Source organism: Cyprinus carpio, chromosome A1, assembly GCF_018340385.1.
Source record: "Cyprinus carpio isolate SPL01 chromosome A1, ASM1834038v1, whole genome shotgun sequence".
Lineage (NCBI taxonomy): Eukaryota > Metazoa > Chordata > Actinopteri > Cypriniformes > Cyprinidae > Cyprinus > Cyprinus carpio.
Genome location: NC_056572.1, coordinates 155,089 through 176,593, shown reverse-complemented (window position 1 = coordinate 176,593; position 21,505 = coordinate 155,089). Strand labels below are relative to the sequence as shown.

Sequence of the window (21,505 nt, the reverse complement as noted above, 5' to 3'; positions counted from 1 at the left end):
TGTCTATGAATCTGAGTTACAATAAATATTTAATTTCCAGCTTGTTGCATTTTTTTTTAAACAAAACATTTTATTTACATATGTAAATCATTCTTTTGTGCTGGTTAGTGAAAATGTTGAGCCTTAAGATAATGGTTTTCTAAATAACACTGGACAGATAAGGAAGGTGTCGGTTATAACCATTCATAATCTTCCTGCTGAAGTCTGACTGTGTAACACATACCGTGGTTGTTCTGTTCTACTGTAGCACCATCATGATGCATTTTCAGACCACAGTTACAGAACAAACTCATCGATGACATGTGAAGGATACAAGGCATACATGATGTAAGAGACATAAAATGAGCAATACACACACTTTTTTGCAATGATAACAGATGGGAACGCAAGAAGGGGGAAATAGGGAAAGAGGAAGAGAAAGAGGCCCACAGAGGGAAAGAGAATAAACCTTGAACAGAACTGCAAGCAAGACGGACACCAGTTAAATTAAGTCAATGGAGAGAGAAACACACCTCTGACTAATATGAAGCAAAGCAGCGCTGTGCCGATAAAATCACAGGTCTCTCTGATGCATTTGCCACAAATTTATTCGTAATACATTATATTGATGCATCCTGATGCACTAAATGACATGCATATGATCACAATGTGCATCAAACCATGCGGTAGTTGGTGATGCATATCCTTAAAGTAAATATTTCTTTTTGGTAATTATTGTATTTTAATATAATTTTATTACATAATTATTTTCATAAAGATAAAAATAGACTACCGTTTAAAACTTTAAGATTGGGTCTGTAGGATTTTAATGTTTTATTTTGAATGTCCTGTGATGGAAAAGCTGAATTTGAAAAGCATCATTCTAATATGCTGATTTACTGCTCAAGAAACATTTATTAAAGTTTAAAGCAGTTGTGCAGTTTAAGATTTGAGGAATTTTTTTTTAACATGATTCTTTGATTAATAGAAAGTGCATGCATTTGATAAGGCCATCCATGCTGCATAAAAGTATTACTTTTTTTTTTTTTTTTTTTTTTTAAATCACTAACATTTTTAATGATGAAACTTCACCGATCACAACATTTAAGAAAACACAGTGATTTTGTAATCACAATAAATAAATAAAACTATGCTAAACAATAAAAAATAAAGTAAAAAAAATAAATAAATAAACAAAAACCATGCATTATCAATTCTGACTGTACATTCTCCACTTAAAATGTTAGAGCTACGACAAACATTTTCTTCAGTTTGATGATTTATACATCTTTACAATCTGAATCATGCATGTCTCTGTCATCAAGGAAAGTCAGATGATTAGGCTTGCAGTTCAACTTAATCAGCAGATGGCCATGGTTTACTTATTTGGCAAAGCCATTTTTCTTGAATATGGTGCACACAGAGCATTCATTATGGGCCTTGTTTCTCCACAAACCATCAAGGAGAGAGCAGTAGAGACCCTGGTGTCATTGTGGGGGAAGGGACAGACCAGAGGTGTCCAGAGAGAAGTTATAGGAAGGAAAGAGATCCAGGGAAAATGGAGAGAGAGAGGGGACTGAGGCTTCCCCTCGCGGCTATTATTGATTTTTCTCTGAGCTTCAGAGTGCATCAGCTTTATCTGTCCACTCCTGCTCCATCCTTCCCTCCTGCCTGAATCCATCTATCCATCGTTAGCTTCTAGTGTCACATGAGTCCAGGGTCCTCTCTTGCTCTCCCCTTACACACTGCAAAAACAGGCATAGCCTTCTCCACTTTACGGGGACAACAATTAAAAAAAATCCTCTGCCAACTCAAATTAAGCACTGACATTAACCTTCAGAAAACATTGACATTCAAGCTCACTCACAAGTTCCTCTGCTGTAGCACTTTGCATTAAGAATTTAAAAAGGAGGACAAACAGGCAGAGCAAAGCAAAAGCAACAGAGAAAAAGGATGACGACACTTAAGTGGTCTTTTTAATATCTACAGTTATCAGTTTATAAATTAGGAAAAGTAATTGTTACATTGCACCGGTGTAAATAAATAGCTTGTCATTTAACATTTTTAAAAGTATTACTAATTAGGCAAAAAATAAAATAAATGTTTGTTTTCATTTTTATTAAATTTCCAAAAGGTAATTTTATTGCTTCAACTTAAACAGTTTTTTACTGTTCCTGGAAAGTCACCATAGTTATTTACCAGGGTTTCCATTGACTAAAACAAACATTTTTGTTGTGAAATAAAGCTGAAATAAAATAATTATTAGATGAAAAACAAACTATATATTAGATCATGACATGCAACCATAGCAATATGACTACACTGAATAATAATAATAATAAATTTATTGTTGTTGTGAGGAAAGGGACAGCTGGAGAGCTACACGTTTATCTTAAAACCCAACAGCAAAAAGAGGGGGAAGAAAAAAAAAAAAGAGGAAGGAAGGAAGGTCAGTGTTGGAAAAGTTGAGCCAACAGAGCAAGAGCGAAAGAGCGAGAAAGGAAGTAAGAGGAGTTTAAATGAGCGAGTTCAAGAGTGTGACAGAACATGAGAGAGCGAGAGAGAAAGATTTGGCTAATGTTTCTCAGCTTGGTTCAGCTTTCCCTCTCACCCCTCTCAGTTCTCCAACACACAAAGAAAGGGACGCCAGAAAGACGCACACATCCACACCCTCTCTTTCTCTCGCTCTCTCTTAATATGTAGTCTACCTCTCTCGACCTCTCAACAAATCTTCCACAGGCCAATTAAACACGCTTTGCTTTGCTCGTTCTCTTTCCAGTCTTTCTCTTCTTCAGACTTGCATACAAAGATTGTCTGACAGTGACAAAACCCGTATTATAAGCCCCAATCTCTGCACCTCTCAGTTAACCTGGGAAAAGAGAGCATCTAGCAAATTTAACTCTATAGCCAGTTCAAATCCCATTTACAGTAATAGGCTCTATAGAGTGACGCTGGGGCTGGGACTAAAGTTGAGATTGATCTTGGTGCAGATTGACGTCAGACGTGAGATTTACACAGAGATGAGAGGTCAATGCGGTTTGAGGAAAGCCACATTTATGCTTTGGTCTCCAACAAATACAAAGACCGGAGCACAGGATGGAGCTCTCATAAAGACAAACACTAGAATGGAGTGTAGCACAATGTCATTCGCTCCTTAGTGGATTCAGCATTGATGAACACTGGGCCAATCAAATATGGAGTCAAATCCTGATTCGCAACCATTCAGTAATGACAGTGGATCAAGAGTTGGGTTTGACTATTTACAGACAACTGATGCAGATACTGTGCAGCACAAGGACTTCTGATATTACTTTGCTTTTGAAAAGAACTAAGCATTGAAGAAACCTTCATCACACTCAAAGAGAGTAAATTGGGTGCACAAAGAATAAAAATAATTAAACTGCAGTTAATGAGCATCTGCTTACTGACCATAAGAATATCGTCGCTGTCCGATGAAAACCACGTATGTCCATTTTGCCGATTTTGAGATTTTTCGACGGATTGAATGTCCAGGTTCATTTCCGTATACAGTATGCTTCACATATCTAAATGGCCAATGAAAAATTGTGAAATCATGTCATCTGATTTTCACATATATCCATTTGGTGTCAAAGCTGTCAATCACGCCACGTATCTCTCGCCCTGTGGAAGCATCTCGCCGGTCTCGTGAAGTTTCATCGAAGCTCAGCACTGGATAGCGGAATAACAATGTGAGGTAAACTATCAGCAAACGGTTTGTTTTTGACAACTGTTCTCAAGTTTATTATATATTTAATAAACTAAAACGTAGGCTATTTAATAAACTGAGCGTATTCATCTGTCAATATGAAACGCGACTTGGCCATTCTAATAAATGATCGGAAGAACGCGTATCGACCACCGTTACTGTAAAATATGCACGTATGTCCATTTAAACTCAATTTTGTTCAAATGTGGATTATATTATTACACTGGCAAGAATATGGTCACATGTAAAGATGCCGTACCAAGTATGACAACGCTACATTCAACTGCTTTTGAAATACGGTGTTTTTTTCACTTCCTGAAAAGTAACCATTTTGGACATACGTGAGTTTCATCGGGCAGCGACGATATGCTGCACAAAAGGGAACATTAGTTGATCACTGGTAAACTTTGGCAAAGTCTAAGGACAACACTGCATCTGGGTTATTATTCAAATCAGGTGTAATATGCTCATGGTTGCAATAATTGCAACTTCTCAATGACCAATTTCTGCAGTTTATATTCATAAACCATCTTAGTGGACTAGAGAGGGTTCGAATCGTTAACAAAATCATTACGTGAAGTTGAAATCAGAATTACTGAATACCTTATGATTCTCTTCTCTAGCATAACTGATTAGAAGTTTGCTGACTGTTCAGTTAACACGGTCGATACTCGTGTCCAGATACAAAGTGGCGAGTATAGCCCTTAAAACGGAACTGTTGCCTGAAGACAGACAAAAGCAGCCAGAACAAACAGACTATTTTGTTATGAAAATGGAGTGTGAGAGTAAGTTTTTCAGACACAGTAACAGTAAGAGTGTGTATGAATGAGATCGAGTCAGTCATTCATCTTACCCCACGGCTTCCTGCATAACCACCTCACGATGCATGTGATCAGGAAAATGTAACTCCATGTCCATCTGTGGCTCAATGCTTGAGACACTATTGATATTGTGAATGGAGAGCAGTAGTATTCAAGCAAGAGACTGTGCTATAAGGCTGCACGATTAATCGGAATTAAATCACAAAAGCAATAAATCGTGATTAGGCAGAAGCTGCGATTGCCATGCGTATCTTTCAGTGCAGCACGGTTCTGTGATCAGCAGTAAATCTCCATCTGAAGGCCAGAGGGCGCTCTCGTGCTGAAACTCCAAATACGCCTCATAGAAGAAAAACCAGGAAATCCCAATAACGGTTGATGAATAAACAGAAGATTCAACTGCTTTTATTGATTCAACATGACTAATAAACACATGACTACAACAATATATGGTTTATCTGAGTTAGTCTTATTTTTATTATAATAAAAAGTGAAAAAAAAAAGATAAACTAAAACAAAATATATAATAATGCAATGCTAATCGACATAGCTTTTATCACTGCTTAGAATACTAAGAACTGTTGTGTGCCTTATTCTGTGTAAAAAGCCACATCATCTCAAAGAAGGATTTATTTCAAACACTCGACTGTATTTATGTAGTGAGTTTGGAGTTAAAAATGTGGTATTTTCACATGCTTCCAGATGGAGCAGCATTTACTACACAGAGCTGTACTGACAAGCTACACCAACAGCTTTCATAAATGCAGAACGATTTCTTTGATTTCATAATTGTGCGATAAAATCGTCTGTGATTATGAACATGATATTACGTAGCTTCTCAGTGAACTACGGCTCTGTGTAGTAAATGCTGCTCCATCTGAAAGCATGTAATGCAGATTTACTACTAATTACAGAACCGGCTTTACTGACAAGATGCACATGACAATCACAATCGATTAATCGTGCAGCCCTACTGTGCTATATTATAGTCACTCCTAAAAGGCATTGTTTGCAGCAAAGTGACAACTGTGAACATTTTTTTATTTTTACACAGTTTGTGCATTTTTGTCTTTTGACAAACAAACATCCTCAAGTATAAACTACCGTTCCAAAGTTTGGGGTCAGTGTGTTTATTTATTTAAAGTATTTTTTTTGTTCAGCAAGGACACATTAATCTGATCAAAAGTGACAGTATTTTTCACAACATTAATAATTTTAACTGTATTTTTGATCAACTAAATGCAGCCTTGGTGAGCATAAGAGACTTCTTTCAAACACATAGAAAAAAAGTTCCTGACCCTAAACTTTTGAATGTTACATGTTTGGCAACTGTAAAAGATCTAATCTTAACCGACATTGTGAAATATATTGTGTGCAAAAAGTAAAAATAAGAAGTTCAGATCACAAAGTTCAATGAGCAGAACATTATGACTGGATTATTTGCATACATTGAAAAACACGGCATTTTATTTTTTCTTGTAATATCACCAACAAAACTATTTATTACAGCTTATTGTTTTCTATTCAATGGGTACCACTTTAAAAATAATGCACAAAAATTGTCTTTATAATGCATTTGCAAATTCAATTAGTGCCATATTTCTGCAAAAATATACGGTTCCTTACATGCCAACCTTAGTAACAAACATGTATTCTGTGTCACAGCAGACACTAATGTGTTTAAGCAATTGGAGTCCTGCACTGACCAATCAGCATTTAGGACCAGTTTTATAAAGTCCAGTTGACTTCAGGAAAATAAGTGAATGCTCTCACTCACATTCATACAAAACGCTTGGCTTTCTGACAGCTGGCTGTCTGTACGGTACAAATCCAGCTAAAGTTCAGCTGAATTCACACCCATATTTCATAGGAGTTATGAAACAAGCTTCTTACTGGTGTGGTGAGGACATGAGTGAGTGTGTATAGATTAACACACAGCAACATATCAAGGCTAATATCATAAATTACAGTCTAAAGAGTGTTTATAATATTCAATCATGTGATTTATTCCAACCGCAAACCCATCCTCTCCCTTTCTCCACCTTCATCCTTTTCTCTTTCAACACACCTGGCACCTGTAAGCACTTCTGAGCGTCTGTTCTGCTTTTTTTTTGTCTGCTCTCACTTCTCTCTGAAGATGGTGCCAGGTCAGTGCAGTAGAGGAGAAAACCTCCAGCCTTCCTTTTAACATTCGTCCCTGTTCCTCTGTTCCTGGGCTGAAAGGAAGCGGCCGTGCTTTCTGAAAGGTTTATTGAGAGCTAGGGATGAGGGCTTGTGCTAATGCTCAAACTGCACGACTGGTTTAAATAATGATCAGGAGCGTAGTCCAATTAAAACAGCTTACTGACACTACAAAGCCCAGCGCTCATCTCCCGCGCTGCACCTTGCCTGCTGAACAGCCCGTGGTGCGTATGTGTGTGCGCATGAGACGCAGACCTACTCAAGGTGAAAACTGAAGAGTCCTTCAGGGACACCGGCTTGATTTTGAGCACGCAGCAACAGTTGTCTTCATGTTAAGTGGAGCTCTGCATCGTACTGATGTGCGTTAAAATAGACGCTGTTGTTCTACAACAGATTGGACCGCCAGAAACCCGGGAATGGACTCACAAAACGCTAGCTCTGGGGACCACCTGGGTCCTCATAATACAAGCTTGCCCATCCTTAAACGAGAGTAATGAAGCTGGATAAACAAGGCTCGGCCATTTCAAGCGTGTCCTTTAAATTAGCAAGAGTTCAGACACTAAGATTACAACACAGTGACACTCTCTCCAACTTCACAGCCCTACTGGCAGATTCCCACAAACAATACAAACATCAATAATTCTAATGAATCACAGCCACTATAGAATTGCAAATAAAATAAATGACCAAATATCAATAAATAAATAAATATGAGCAACTTGCAGCTCATATTTACACCCTCTACATGTTGAAAAGTCTGATTTACTGTAACACACTGTTTTCACAGGTTCACCTCACAAGTATTTTCACACCTATAGTTCATTTGGAGCATTTGATTCAGAAGCTGGTGTATTTTCTCCTTAGTTTGTTGCATTCAAGCTTACATAAACCAATGGCACTCGAATCTGCAGACCAAAATAAAAAAATAAATACTAACCAAGATCACCTTGAGGTTGAAATATGTTCAGAGACAAAATCTGTGGGCCAGTTTCACAGCGAGTTAGTCCCCGTTTTGAAACGGAGCGAACTGAAAACGCCCTTATACACCAATTATGTTGTTGCCAGATTAATTTCCTTACCTGCTTGAAAAGATTGACTCAAATGCTATTTTATGACTCTGTCACCTCTCATCACACTTTTCCACCCAAGTTCTCCCTCCCGTGGGTGTAATTTACAGGATCTGTTTGTGAAACATTTGTGAAAACTCCTCCATTAAATTTAAGAAACTGCTATACAAGCATCAGTATATATGTACATCAAGTCATTCTCATAATTAATCTCAGACCAAAATTTGAGGACTTTTCTTTTCTAGGCTAATTTTAATTGAAAATCTGAAGAACTTTGTGGTATTGAGTTCAATTTAATAAAATTTGTTAAATCAAGCTGACAGTATTACTCTCTTACAGATACATTCTTAAAAATAAATTGCATCTATGGTTCCATAAAGAACCTTTCCATTGCACAAAAAAAAATTCTTTATGGTGAAAAAACAATCTACAATCTTTTACAAGGGGGTAAAAAAAAAAAAAAAAAAAAAAAAAAGTGTTTATTTTAAAAACTGTTTACTTAAAGCCTCTTTTAAGGAACCCAGATATGCTAACTCTACAATAATCCCCTTTTGGGACCTTTATTTTTGAGTGTAGCTGACATTATAATCAATTTAACCAAAATATTTAATAAACAAACGTACAAGGGGTAGGAGCTCTGATGGAATTTTATGAATGACAGACACTCCAATTCTGTGGAAACCAAATTGTGCGTGCCTGCTCTTAATCAAAAGTAAATAGGACACATCAAACTTCGATCGGAAGAGGTTACGAGTTGTTACGAGTCAGCAGAACTGAGCTTGGTCTGGACCGGCCCCAGGGGGGATTCTACACCCTTCAAATGATCTTGAACTGTCCGCATGTACACACACACACACACATGAGTGGAGGGGCTGCATGCACACAAGCCCACCAGAAATCCGTTTCTCTATTGATTTTATGGGACCTGATAGCCCTTTTTCTCCCTCTCCGTGCAGAGCTGAGAATAATACCAAACACCTACAGCAGAATAAGCCTCGGGAGGTCTAACACGGTTCCTCCCTCTATACATACATGTGCATTTACAGGCAAATATGAGTTTCGATGAGAGGATGAAATATGCAGGAGGGTAAATGGACAGGGAAAGTCAGTGTGAGAAAATGAAAAGGGGAATCGGGTGGACAAAAGAGATAAAGGGATGAGGAATGAGAGCGGGAGAGGCAGAGAGAGAGCGCTTCTGTATTGAGAGCAGATGGTGTTGAACTCATGGGATTTCAGTGTGCCGAGCTTCTCTCATTATCAAAGCGGCCTATCTGATCGCAGTCAATATCACACACACAGCTACTGTATATCCCACTAGTCAATATCACATATACACTCCCAGGTAAAATACCTCTGATTATCCATCCAGTCAGTATCACATGTTCACACCTTGATGAGCATATCAGGTCAAAACATAGAACAGAAAGAGAGAAGACTTGCTTAATGACAAACAGACCCAACAAAGCTCACACATACACACACACACTAGTCTAGTTGGTGCAGCGGCGGCAGGCAGGGAGGCAAAGCAGGTTGCTTGACACTCACTCCATCAGACAGGTATTTCCAGTCTGGGCTTTTTAGTAAAGTGTGTGTGTGTAGTGCAGCTCAGCCACAAAAAGCAACTGCCAGTAGGCAAACACACCTGAGATATTACAATTCACCCCCTTCACACATGCATGCATGGGCATACAGGCCCTGCGCTCTTTGTTTTCCAATTTACTTATTTTACATGTGTTATGTCATCAAACCCCACTTAATGTCTCGTAACAGTATGTGAGGAGTGGCTACATTAACTCTAGGTGCGTGAACACATGGGCGCATGTGCATTTGGTCCCGCCAGCTTGCCGTCTATGGCTAAAAGGAAGTGCTGTGGCTGATTAATCCCATCATGTGGCAGGAAATAAGGATGCCAGAGGCTTGAACACTTTATATTTTGGAAATTCCATTCGGCTATACTGACATCGTAAAGCACTGTGATGCCGTTGGACAGACGACGCAACCCGGTCAATTATTAACTTAAAGTCGGTGGGAACAATTGTCCCATACTGTGGGGGGAAGTGCTGTGCTATTTTGGACCAGCGAATAACAACATTAAGCACCTAAAACAGAGGAGAATAGTCACAGCTCGTGTAATTGAATGAATGCAAGTCCATCTCCAGTACGAAAGAGCATTATCAAATCTGCTGCTTAAGATAAACCATGAGGCACTAAAGCCCAAATATCATCATCAGGAATATCTGTGTACAAAAGCACATACGCCAGGTGAAAGTTGAGACAGAACGAGTCCACTATATGGTACTGCATGTGTTGAACTCATCCATCCATGCTCATCTGCAGTTGAGTATACTTTGAAAGCTGCACAGACACTGTAGTGCACAAGACGGAGCTGAACACAGAAAAAGCACTACAGGGTTTCCCATACATTGATTCTGATTTATTTGTGGCGGCCTGCCACAATATCACCACTGACCACCACAAAAAAAAAATTTCCAAACGGCTTTGACTTCACTGAATAAACATGAGCACTGCACGTTTCAAAGTCAAAACGCAGCATGGGTGTTTGTATATAAATGTATCTTTTTTTAAGGGAACTGATTGTCTTAAGAAAAGTGTTCATGTCATTTTCATTGAATCTTTCCTATAATGCCTGATAAAGTAGCATTCATGAATGCAGCAGTTTTGATTAAAGCAGTTACTGCGGAAACCGCTATTTCTGCCTCTCCAAAAGCGCCTCCTGCTGACAGAGAATGAATTTGCACTTTCAATAAGCCTGTCTGCAGTTTTATATTTACATTATATACACTGGAAGCTCCTGTCGTCAAGTCAAATTCCTTGTGTGTGTAAACATACTTTGTAATAAAGCTCTTCTGATTCTGATATACATTTCCCCTGCCACAGAGTGTAAGTCTGTGGGAAAGCAGTTATGATTACCAATACTGAGCCAATAAGAATGCTTGGTGTATTGCTCATCAGAACATGAGCAAAAATTAGTGAAGAAATAAGGAAAACTGCAATTTTGTCTGTTATCAGGGAAAAAACGCCATATTGTGACCCTCCACGTACTTGCTGACAAAGTCCATTTCTGAAAAAATCAGAGCTCACGTGAAGTCTGTGTGTGACTTTCCTACATCCCTGATATTGAGGAAGTACTGGGTGGAGTGGAATACAAAGCTGCATGGCTGCTGGGGCAGACGGCTGATATTTCTGACTTCTGTTCTTCTGATTGAATACTCCACAAATACAGGGTTCAATCAGTACAAAACTATTCCAAACAAAAACCCTACAATAAACGACTGGAGAAGAGCCTCAATTCCAGATGTGGTCAAAATACAACTATAAATAGGCCATAGATCCTGGAGATACCATTTTCCAACCAAATATGGAACAAAGTGATAAAATCTCAATTCTGTAAGAAAATCCCCATTTTTCCCATATAACCCAAAATTATGGTGGTTTGAGGCTGGCTTACCTGCTCCTGAGTTTCTGTGCATTCCAGGCCCTGGATGTCTGTGGGAGCCTGGGGAAAGCGTGTTCCCGGGTGGGCGCAGGTTTTCTGTGTGTCCATGAGCAGCTCCGAGCTGCTGTTGGTGGTGGTGGTGGTGGCTTATTCCTCCAGCTGGACTTAGCGCACCGCCGCCACTCCCAGCATTACCATTCGGGTTAGATAATCCACCGTGGTAAAATCCAGACCGCGAGCGTGATCGAGTCCTGGGGGGCTCCATAGTCACTGGATGGGGGGGATGATGATGGTGGTGGAGGTGGTGGTGGTGGAGGAAAGAGGAAGTGGGAGGGGAATGAGACGCCGCAGAGGAGCTCTCAAGTGCTCCAGAGAGTCTAGTGCTGCCCAGGCTGTGGCCCCCCTCTGAACCCCCGTATTCCGCTGGCTGGGCCCCTACGTCCTCGCATAAATCAGCACGCTTGGGGACGGGGTCCGGGGAACAGACGCGGGGCTCTCGAGATGCTGAATGACCAGTAGTGGCGATTGGCATTTCCTTTCGGCTTGTATGAGTCCCCTCTTTCACTTCCTCCTCTCCGATTCCACGCCAGAAAACACTTACAGATTAAAAACACTGTTCGAAAAACACGGTCCAGTCATTAAAATGCTTATGAACAATAAGCATTGTTCAAATTTTAGGCTTGAGACATTAAAACGTTTAAAAAAAAAAAAAAAAAAAAAAAAAAAAAAAAAAACACTAAAATCCAGAACCAATAACATTAAATGTAAAAAAAAAAGAAAGAAAATAAAAATGCAGCTACATTTATATTGCCAGAACTTTACTGTATAAAAGTGACAATGTTGCAAGTATTACTAAAGATGATTAGTCACAGTATATTTTGGTTTCTAACTATATACGTGATTAAGTTATATAAATGTTAATATGCCGATTTTAGCTATTAAACAATGCTATAACATACAGTAATACAAGTGAAAAAAAAAACTATGAATAACATAACTGTGAATAAGCTTTTTTAACTTAAAAATAAGTAAAACTTCATGTATTTGTCTTTTTTTAAATTCACCATTTATAGCAAGGTAAAGGGACGATGCAATAATGAAGAACTGGAGATTAAAACTGGTCTACAAACGAGCTGATGAGGTTTAAAGCCCTGTTTTTGTTTTAGAAACTTCATTCCTTACAGGCGTATCCTGCTTGCTACATACAGAACTGTTACAAAAATATCAACAGAATCCTCCGTGTTCTCTTCTGTGATATTTAAAGCATTTTAAACTTACGAACCACAGGCAAATTATGCCAAAAATAAAAATAAAAGCAACACAAAACTAGATGCGATGCGCTACACAACACAGCACGCACGTGCGTTGTGTTTATGACTAATACAGCCAATAAATAAAGTATAGAAATATGAGAGAGCGGCTAGTTACCACACACTTCCGTGAAGCGCTAGCGTTAGCTCCCAGCTATACAAAACACACAAATACACCTAATACTGTCCGTCCACCGCTCTTCTAACAAGACAAACACATATACACAATAAAAAAAAACACCCCTCTCCCATACAGACATTAACTGAACTGAAAATAAAACACATTCAGAGTGAAACCATGGAGATGTGTTAGCTTGCGCTAGCAGTGAATGTCGCGCTGGCTTTAGTCCACCATCTGCCTTTAGTCTCGCAAAACTACCTCAAAAAAAAGCCTTGGTCGTCCTTTAAAACCCCAGAGCCACATGTCCTAAACAGGCCGCTCATCGCTTACCAAATCTGCCTGGGTTATGACGGGCGTTTATATTTATAAACTCTGTTTTGTGTCGATCACTGAGAGCTGAAGCGTTCTGAAGTCCCTAATTATATTTACATCAGTGGAAAAAGCGGCGAAAAGAATGTATTTTTTCCACTCCTCCCATTCAGACAAAAGTATGTGTATATTAGCTATGAGATAAAAAGCGGAACTCACCCGGAGCCGTGTGTTATGAAGTGTTTTAGAGCTGGTCTTTTGGCGTGGTGCTCCTGCGCTCAGACGGTGTCAGTGAGAATAATGTGACAGACCATCAGCGCGATTTCACAGCTCCAGCAGAGCAGACCAGAGCAGCCGAGCGCAGAGCCGCTGAGAGGAGTCCACTTATGCTCTCAAGCCCATATTATCATCCACATACTGTATGAGAGAGGCTCACTTCACAGTTCAACTGAAATGAAAGACAAACTTTGAACTTAAAATGTGTGTGTGGGTAGATCTTTGTGGACACTTGTCTATAAATCTTCACACACTAAATTTATCTCACCAAAAATAAAAAAAACAAACACGTGCACGTCATATGCTTCCCAGAATGTGTTTATTATCTCACTTTATTTCAAAAACACATCCACGTGCACGTCATATGCTTCCCAGAATGTGTTTATGATATGCTATTTATGCATGTCCTGTATCTCTTTATTTGTGAAGGGTAAAATCTTTCCTGGTTTCGTTGAAACACGCATTGGGAAGGTACTACACTCACAGTAGGCATGTTCTGTAGTGATAATTTAAAGATTGGGCGAGAGATGGCAGCAAGAGGGGCTGCTTTGAAAGGAAATATGGGGGAGTGATAGAGAGAGGGATAGGGGGATGGGGAGAGAGAGAGAGAGAGGGGATGGGGGTAGGGAGGTGTGTGAGTGTGTGTGTGTGTTTCAGCTGATAGGCCCTCTTATTGGTTTGTTCAAATGGTGGGGGAGGGGCACCCAGCATACACCAGCTGTATGAGGAGAGAGTGGAGTAACAAAGGGTGCGATGGCGAAGGGGGGGCATAGCATACATTTCCTCACTAATATTCAGAGATAATTAAAATTCAAGCAGGGCTGATGATTTAAAATGCTCATACATTCAAATTAAAAATTAACATGCGCTCGGATTCCGATTTGATACAATATTAAACACAAAAAAACTTGCTTTTATTAAGCATACAACTCTTTTGTTAAGTAATTTTGTGTTTTTAGTTTTTACATGGTGCCCATTCCCAGCACTCTGTATCCTTAACCTTGACCAGGCAGATTTTAATCATCAAGAGATCTTCGCAGTGCAGTGAAATGTGTATACGCACATAAGGCAGAGGAAGCTGTGCTTTGCATTATTTATTTAAAGGACAAAGGAATTACTGGAACCCTCTAAAACCAGTGTGACTAGTCTCAAGAAAGAGAGAGAGAGCGAGCAAGATCGAGACAGAGGAAGAGAGCAGACTGGGTGAGAATGAGCGATAGAAAGAAGGGGGGAAGAAACACAGGAAATGAGAGAGGGAGAAGGGAGGAGAGCGCCCGGCCTCCTTGCGTTTAAGCCAAACCAAATCTGAGCGAGTTGGCATTGGCCGATTCGGATGAGAACCGAGAGGAAAAAACCATAAGACAGAAAAAAAGTTGGAAGAGAAATGCTAAGAATGCAAAGGCAAGAATCAACACATTTAAGAGACTTTGGTTCTGCTGGCTGACTCGCTTTCCCTTCTGAATGCAGTTATAAACTACTACATTTTCACACTGTAAGCCGAAAGCTGGTTTTGATTATGATGCGTCGACTTGGGTGTTGGTAGTCAGCATTAATTAGTGGAAGACCTGGGTTTAATCACCTCTGTGGGCCTGTAAACATAAAAACACGTCTACTAAACCTTAAAGTAAGTTTTAACGTTGTTCTTCAAAAATGGGATGTCTTAAGCTGTCTGTGAATAGTCGGACATCACCAGTTGGCTGAGACAGATGAGTTTCTGATTGGGGATCGCTGTGATGTCTTCTGGAGTAGAAATAGTGGGATCCTGGTCTAGGCGTCCCGTGCAGCGTCTTCCCTTTACATCAGAGATTGAGTGTGTTTGCCAAGTTTCTGGTTCGTCGGGCATAGATTCGCTGTCTGCTTTCAAGCCTCTTGGCCCAATGCATGTCATGCCAAAGCCTACTGAGACTTACAAACATTATAACACGCACAGTCGCACATAAATCACACACATGCCAGCTTGTCTCAAGCCTGCAGCTCTGTAACTTAACGTGCCACATACTGTTCACATAAACATGCTTTATGGCATGTTATTAATGTTTGTCAGTATGCACTGGGTTTTAAACACAAAGCCCAATAACAGCAAAACCTGTACAAATACCAATCATGATCTGTCTGTAGTCGCTAACAAATTCACTAGTAAATGTGTCTTATGTTTACCAAGGCTGCATTTATTTGAACAAACAGAAATATTGTAAAACATTATTAAAATACAAATCCAGTCTTAAGTGTCACATGGTCCTTCAGAAGTCATTTTAATATGCTGAAAAATCAGCTCAAAAATCAGCATCACAGGAATAAATTCAATTTTTAAATGTATTCAAATAGAATGCAGTTCTTTAAAACTGTAATAATATTTCACAATATTACTGTGTTTTTAATCAAACAAATGCAGTTTTGGTGAGCATATAAGAGACTTCGATTTAAAAATCAAAATATTTCATATTTTTGATTGATAATGTAGCTCTCATGATTTGATTATTTTAATGAATCGTTCAGAAATGCTTAAACACACAGGAGTTAGCAGTTTGAATCAGTCAGACAAATTCTTTGCTGAATGAACTCACCGAATCAGTTATAATCAATAATAGAAGTTCAGTTGCTTCAGTATAATATTATACTGCTCTTACTTGCTCTGCAAGAAAGCAAAAATATATTCTCTATTTATGTGTTTTTGTAGTTGTGATGGATAAAACCTATGCAACTAAATTAATAAGTAGGCCTATCTAATGTAATAATATGAAATGAAAAATATCAACTAAAAGAGAACAAATGTTTTTTTAATGGAACCCCTGTATGTACACTCCTAAAGTCTTTATTTTGCTGCATACTATTTTCATAAAGGTCTGATACAAAAAGGAGTTAATATTCAGGATATTTGAACATGTAGTGAAACCGTTTTCAACATTTTGTAATAATACCTCACTGACAGAAGCATCTGACTCACTTTATCCCACAGCTACCATTTTGGGATGCTTCATTTAATAATTCATGGCTAATCTTTAGCCAAATAATTTACATGTTCTCTTTTCATTGGCAATTCACCAACATGTATAATGTATTTTTAGTCCTGAATAAATTTGCTTTGACATAAGATTAGTCTTATGTGTCATGTAGAAAATATACTTTGAAGTGCAAACAACTGTTTTCGGTATGAAAAGGCCCATGTGCGTCTGGACAGCTGTATGAGGTAAGTAGCTTCTGAATATGTATTCATATGGCAGAAATTGTGTACAGTTTGCAGGATTAAGAGGGCGACACAGCTTACCCCACTTCCCCCTACTCTTATTTTATCCCCTCTCCTCCATTTCTCAGCCAGAAAGAAGAGGATTTAGGCTAGTTTTTCAGAGCCAAACCAAACCAGCATGAAAAAGGACAGAAAGAGAAGCCCTCCCTTCCTCTAACCCTGTTTTGCTCTTCTCTGTGTAGTTTGGCAGTAGACACTACAGTGTGTGTGTGTGCGGTCTGTGTGAACAAGCGCTCATGTGGACAGGGCTCTGACTCTGCTGTTTGGTAAAGTTCCCAGTTAGGCTTGATGGGAAATGTTTTTTTTTTATCCCTCACTGAATGAAGTTGGTTCAGTATACACTGTCGAGCAACCATTGGACCAAATTCTGAGAAGAGACTCACGCTCAACACTTGCCTGTCCAACAGAAACACACTAGTATGTATAGTAAATATATTTTTGAAAAAGTATCTTATGCTTATCAAGGGTGCATTTAAATTTGATTTAAAAATACAGTAATATTGTGAAATATTATTACAATGTACAATAACTATTTTTTATTGTAATATATTTTAAAATGTTATTTATTCCTTTGATATAAAGCAGAATATTCACCATCCATTACTGCTGTCTTTAGTGTCACATGGTACTTCAGAAATCATTATTATGCTGATTTTCTGCTCAAGAGACATTTTTTAAATAATAATAATAATAATTATATATATATATATATATTTATTTTAACTTTTCCCAACTTTTGGGAAATAGGCATGTTGATGTACATATTATTACAAAATTTTTCAAGAAATATTTCCATCGATGCACCACAACAGAAATAAGTTTTAAAAGTTTTTAGGCTATTGGATACTTTCAAATTGCGCTCAGTGAGTTTTTTGTTTGTTTGTTTGTTTTGTATTTTTTGCAACACTAGCTAATATGAAAGTGCAATATATGAAATGCAAACATTTTCAGTTGTTGACGACATTTTAGAAATATAATTCAGCCATAATGAATATATAACAAAAGTGTCCATTCAGATTCTGCTCCATGTGATATAAAACAGCTTTTATTAAACTACTTCTTGGAGTCTTCATCTCATGAAAATGCACATGATTTTAAAAGTATTTAAATGAGGAATAAATAGTGGGAAAAATACAGGATTTTTTTTTTTTCATTAGGAAAAAATAGTGAGTACACCACTAAAACCTGCCCTTTTATTGCCTTTTTTAAATACTCCAACAATGTAACATGCTGTAGTTTTAAATAGTGACAAAGTGAAGTGACACATTCATAGACAAAAAGAATTAGAATGTGAATTTATAAATGATACAAATTTTCAGCTGCAGCTAAGCATTTGCCATTTATTGTATAGAAAAAAATCCCATGAAGGAATTCCCCATTGAATTGTTCAGACACGCAGACCATAACAAAGCTCTTCCTATTTAAATGAAGCCTATGTGTTTTTCCTTCCAGCTCACACACTGTGGAGGTGTTGTGTGTGTATGTGTATAAATCATGCTAAACGGAGGGCAATAGTGCAGTGCAACTCGAGCCAGACTCTTATTCATCCTTTATATCTCAACACACACATACAAAAACACGCTCTCAGTCTCGGCTTGAATGATTCTCCTTCTCACGGCTTTCTGTGCTCATCCAATCAAGCGCCTTTTGGTGATGTCATCTGTGTGTGTGTGTGTGTGTGTGCATGCCAGCAGTTTTGGGTTTCTCCTAAAGTCCCGTTCTCCCACACTGGAGCTTTTTAATCTCTCGGATGGAGAGAAAGAGGATGAAAAAGGGCGAGCGGACAGATTGAGGGGTTGAGAAGCGGCGACCATGACAACCTATGAAATCCGAGCGGCTGACATCTGTGTCGCTCTCGTTCCCTCTGTCCCTCTCAATCTCCCTCTCTGTTGTTTCTTTGACTCGCATCCAGCAAACAACCCACAAGCTTTCATTTCATACAGACTCCGACAAGTCTGATGACCTCACATGGCCCTCAACATCATCTTTGATTTCAAACCGCAACGACTGACCACAGCAGAAGTGTGAAGTGTCTTTAAAACAGCCAGACTGACTTAAGTCCAACCCCGCTATGACAGACTCATCATATCACAGCACTTCTGACCAACATTTTTCTCCTCTCTGTCATCTGACTGTTTGAATTGAGCGTATTTTCTTTTGAAATAATTTCTTGCTTCCTGTCACTGCACTGCTCTTGCCACATCCTTTGGTGTACTGAAGGGCTGTCACAGTTGAGACGTGTACATATTTCCTGCATCTCAACATCTCACGCATCAAAAACTGTTAGAGATCTGCTACAATGGTGAGCTTCTGTCCTGTATGTGGGAAGCCTGTTTATTTTGGTGAGTGGCATCCGGGGTTGGAGGGATCCATCATTAAAATGCTTAAAACATACTGATTAAGATGTGATTGAGGTTTTGTGTAGTTCTCAACTTTGAGAAACATCAGTGTAGAACGTTGAGTTGCTGCATGTTATGTGTTCAGATCGGGTTCTGTTTTGACTTAAAAGTGTCCATTAATTTGACTTGCTGTTGCTGTATTTGAGTAGTATTTGGATTATATTGTACCCAAGTTGTGTGTTTGCATTTATAGTTATAGTGTGATAACTTCTTATGTTAACCGCAGACGTTGTAGAAAGAGCATAGCAGAGCATGCCAATTGCTAACTTCAAATTAGCTTTAGTTTCTGCTTTTATGCTGGGTCAAACAAACTAGTTTTTGTGTAACCAAGTCTGTGTTGGCCTATATCTCAATGCCTTTGTGTAGCGTTAATCAGTCTGCAGCCTCCTAACCGCCATCAGCATCTCACAACATGAGTCACACGAGCACAGGAAGTGTCTGCCTGTGGCAGGAAGTGGAATAGGCCAGAGCGAGAGAGGCTTGACTGTTTAAACTGGCAGATAACAATGCAGAAACCTATGAACACTTGAAGAAAGATGAGAATTTGGCCAGAAAAACCGTGAAGCTGCCAGTCGGCATTCAGCGTTAAAACCGAAGGAAAAAAGCTCCCTCTGTTATTGAACTGGACTGCAGGCAGGTGTTGGTTCTGCCAGAAAGAGAAAGCTCAGTCTAATCCTGGTTCAAACTAGAGGTTTCATGTCCAATGGTTAAGTTAAGGGTTTCAGTAAGAGGGCATATGAAAGGATAATATCTACATAGAACTGAGAATGGGAATTCAGTCCAAAATCAATGTGGAATCAACAGATTGAGGAATTTAAAGAGTAGAATCTTAGTTCAGATTCTCATTTTCCTTATCATCGAAGAGTGTGAGGTGAAAACTAATGGAATTATTCATTTTTTATTTTTTTTTTACAACAGAATAATTTTGACTATGGAAGCACGCTTCCGCCACTGAATAAAAAATCTAAAAGGTAATTGCGACTTTTTATCTAAACTCACAACTGCGAGAGAACTTGTGAGTTTATATCGTAAGCATTGTGAGAAAAAAAATATGTGAGATATAAACTTGCAATTGCGAGAAAAAAGTCAGAATTGTGAGATAAAAAGTCGCTATAACTTTTTTTTTTTATTCAGTGGCGGAAATAGGCATCCATATTTGACTCGTCCCTTAGTATGCAAAAAAAATAGTTTATAGTATAAAACCTATGAGGCAAATCTACAGCACCACAAATGCTTACAAACTGAGGGACAAGTCATTTCAGAGGATGAGGAGAAATAATTCAGTTTAAAATGACAAAAAACAAAATTTTTATACGAAAAACATGCACTTATGAGTAAAAAAGAGGGAATGAAGTTAAAATTTGATGAGACAGAATATACATTATTGTTTTCATATATGTGTAACAATATAACAGCAAAAGCTAATTAGAAATATTTAAAGAAAAAAATATAAAGAAAAATAACAAAATTGCTAAGACTTGCACCACTTGAAAACCTAGATAACATAAAAATGAAAGCTTATTCAGAATATTAATATATATATATACAGGTCCTTCTCAAAAAATTAGCATATTGTGAAAAAGTTCATTATTTTCCATAATGTAATGATAAAAATTAAACTTTCATATATTTTAGATTCATTGCACACCAAACTGAAATATTTAAGGTCTTTTATTGTTTTAATACTGATGATTTTTGGCATACAGCTCATGAAAACCCAAAATTCCTATCTCAAAAAATTAGCATATTTCATCCGACCAATAAAAGAAAAGTGTTTTTAATACTAAAAAAGTCAACCTTCAAATAATTATGTTCAGTTATGCACTCAATACTTGGTCGGGAATCCTTTTGCAGAAATGACTGCTTCAATGCGGCGTGGCATGGAGGCAATCAGCCTGTGGCATGCTGAGGTGTTATGGAGGCCCAGGATGCTTCGATAGCGGCCTTAAGCTCATCCAGAGTGTTGGGTCTTGCGTCTCTCAACTTTCTCTTCACAATATCCCACAGATTCTCTATGGGGTTCAGGTCAGGAGAGTTGGCAGGCCAATTGAGCACAGTAATACCATGGTCAGTAAACCATTTACCAGTGGTTTTGGCACTGTGAGCAGGTGCCAGGTCGTGCTGAAAAACAAAATCTTCATCTCCATAAAGCTTTTCAGCAGATGGAAGCATGAAGTGCTCCAAAATCTCCTGATAGCTAGCTGCATTGACCCTGCCCTTGATAAAACACAGGGGACCAACACCAGCAGCTGACATGGCACCCCAGGACCATCACTGACTGTGGGTACTTGACACCTGGCCTTCAGGCATTTTGGCATTTCCTTCTCCCCAGTCTTCCTCCAGACTCTGGCACCTTGATTTCCGAATGACATGCAAAATTTGCTTTCATTCGAAAAAAGTACTTTGGACCACTGAGCAACAGTCCAGTGCTGCTACTCTGTAGCCCAGGTCAGGCGCTTCTGCCGCTGTTTCTGGTCCAAAAGCACACGCCTGTGCACGGTGGCTCTGGATGTTTCTACTCCAGACTCAGTCCACTGCTTCCGCAGGTCCCCCAAGGTCTGGAATCGGTCCTTCTCCACAATCTTCCTCAGGGTCCGGTCACCTCTTCTCGTTGTGC

At 38.8% G+C, this 21,505-nt stretch overlaps 2 protein-coding genes across 3 annotated transcripts in view; one reads left to right on the top strand and one right to left on the bottom strand.

Annotated features, from left to right (window-relative positions):
- The window catches only part of rnf38 (ring finger protein 38), a 28,419-nt gene extending 15,076 nt beyond the window's left edge, over positions 1 to 13,343 (bottom strand). Inside the window, exons 1-2 of one of the 2 annotated variants that reach the window (XM_042772000.1) lie at positions 13,189 to 13,343; positions 11,242 to 11,842 (exon numbers count right to left, since the gene is read on the bottom strand). In XM_042772000.1, the coding sequence (XP_042627934.1) occupies positions 11,242 to 11,761 (520 nt within the window). In that variant the 5' untranslated portion in view covers positions 11,762 to 11,842; positions 13,189 to 13,343. The remainder of the gene's footprint in view (positions 1 to 11,241; positions 11,843 to 13,188) is intronic. The other variant, XM_042772070.1, reaches the window with a different exon arrangement.
- Positions 13,344 to 18,687: 5,344 nt separating this feature from the next.
- The window catches only part of LOC109068671 (cysteine-rich protein 2-like), a 5,308-nt gene continuing 2,490 nt past the window's right edge, over positions 18,688 to 21,505 (top strand). The window contains exon 1 of the mRNA XM_042771910.1: positions 18,688 to 18,831. Within this exon, the coding sequence (XP_042627844.1) occupies positions 18,789 to 18,831 (43 nt within the window). The 5' untranslated portion in view covers positions 18,688 to 18,788. The remainder of the gene's footprint in view (positions 18,832 to 21,505) is intronic.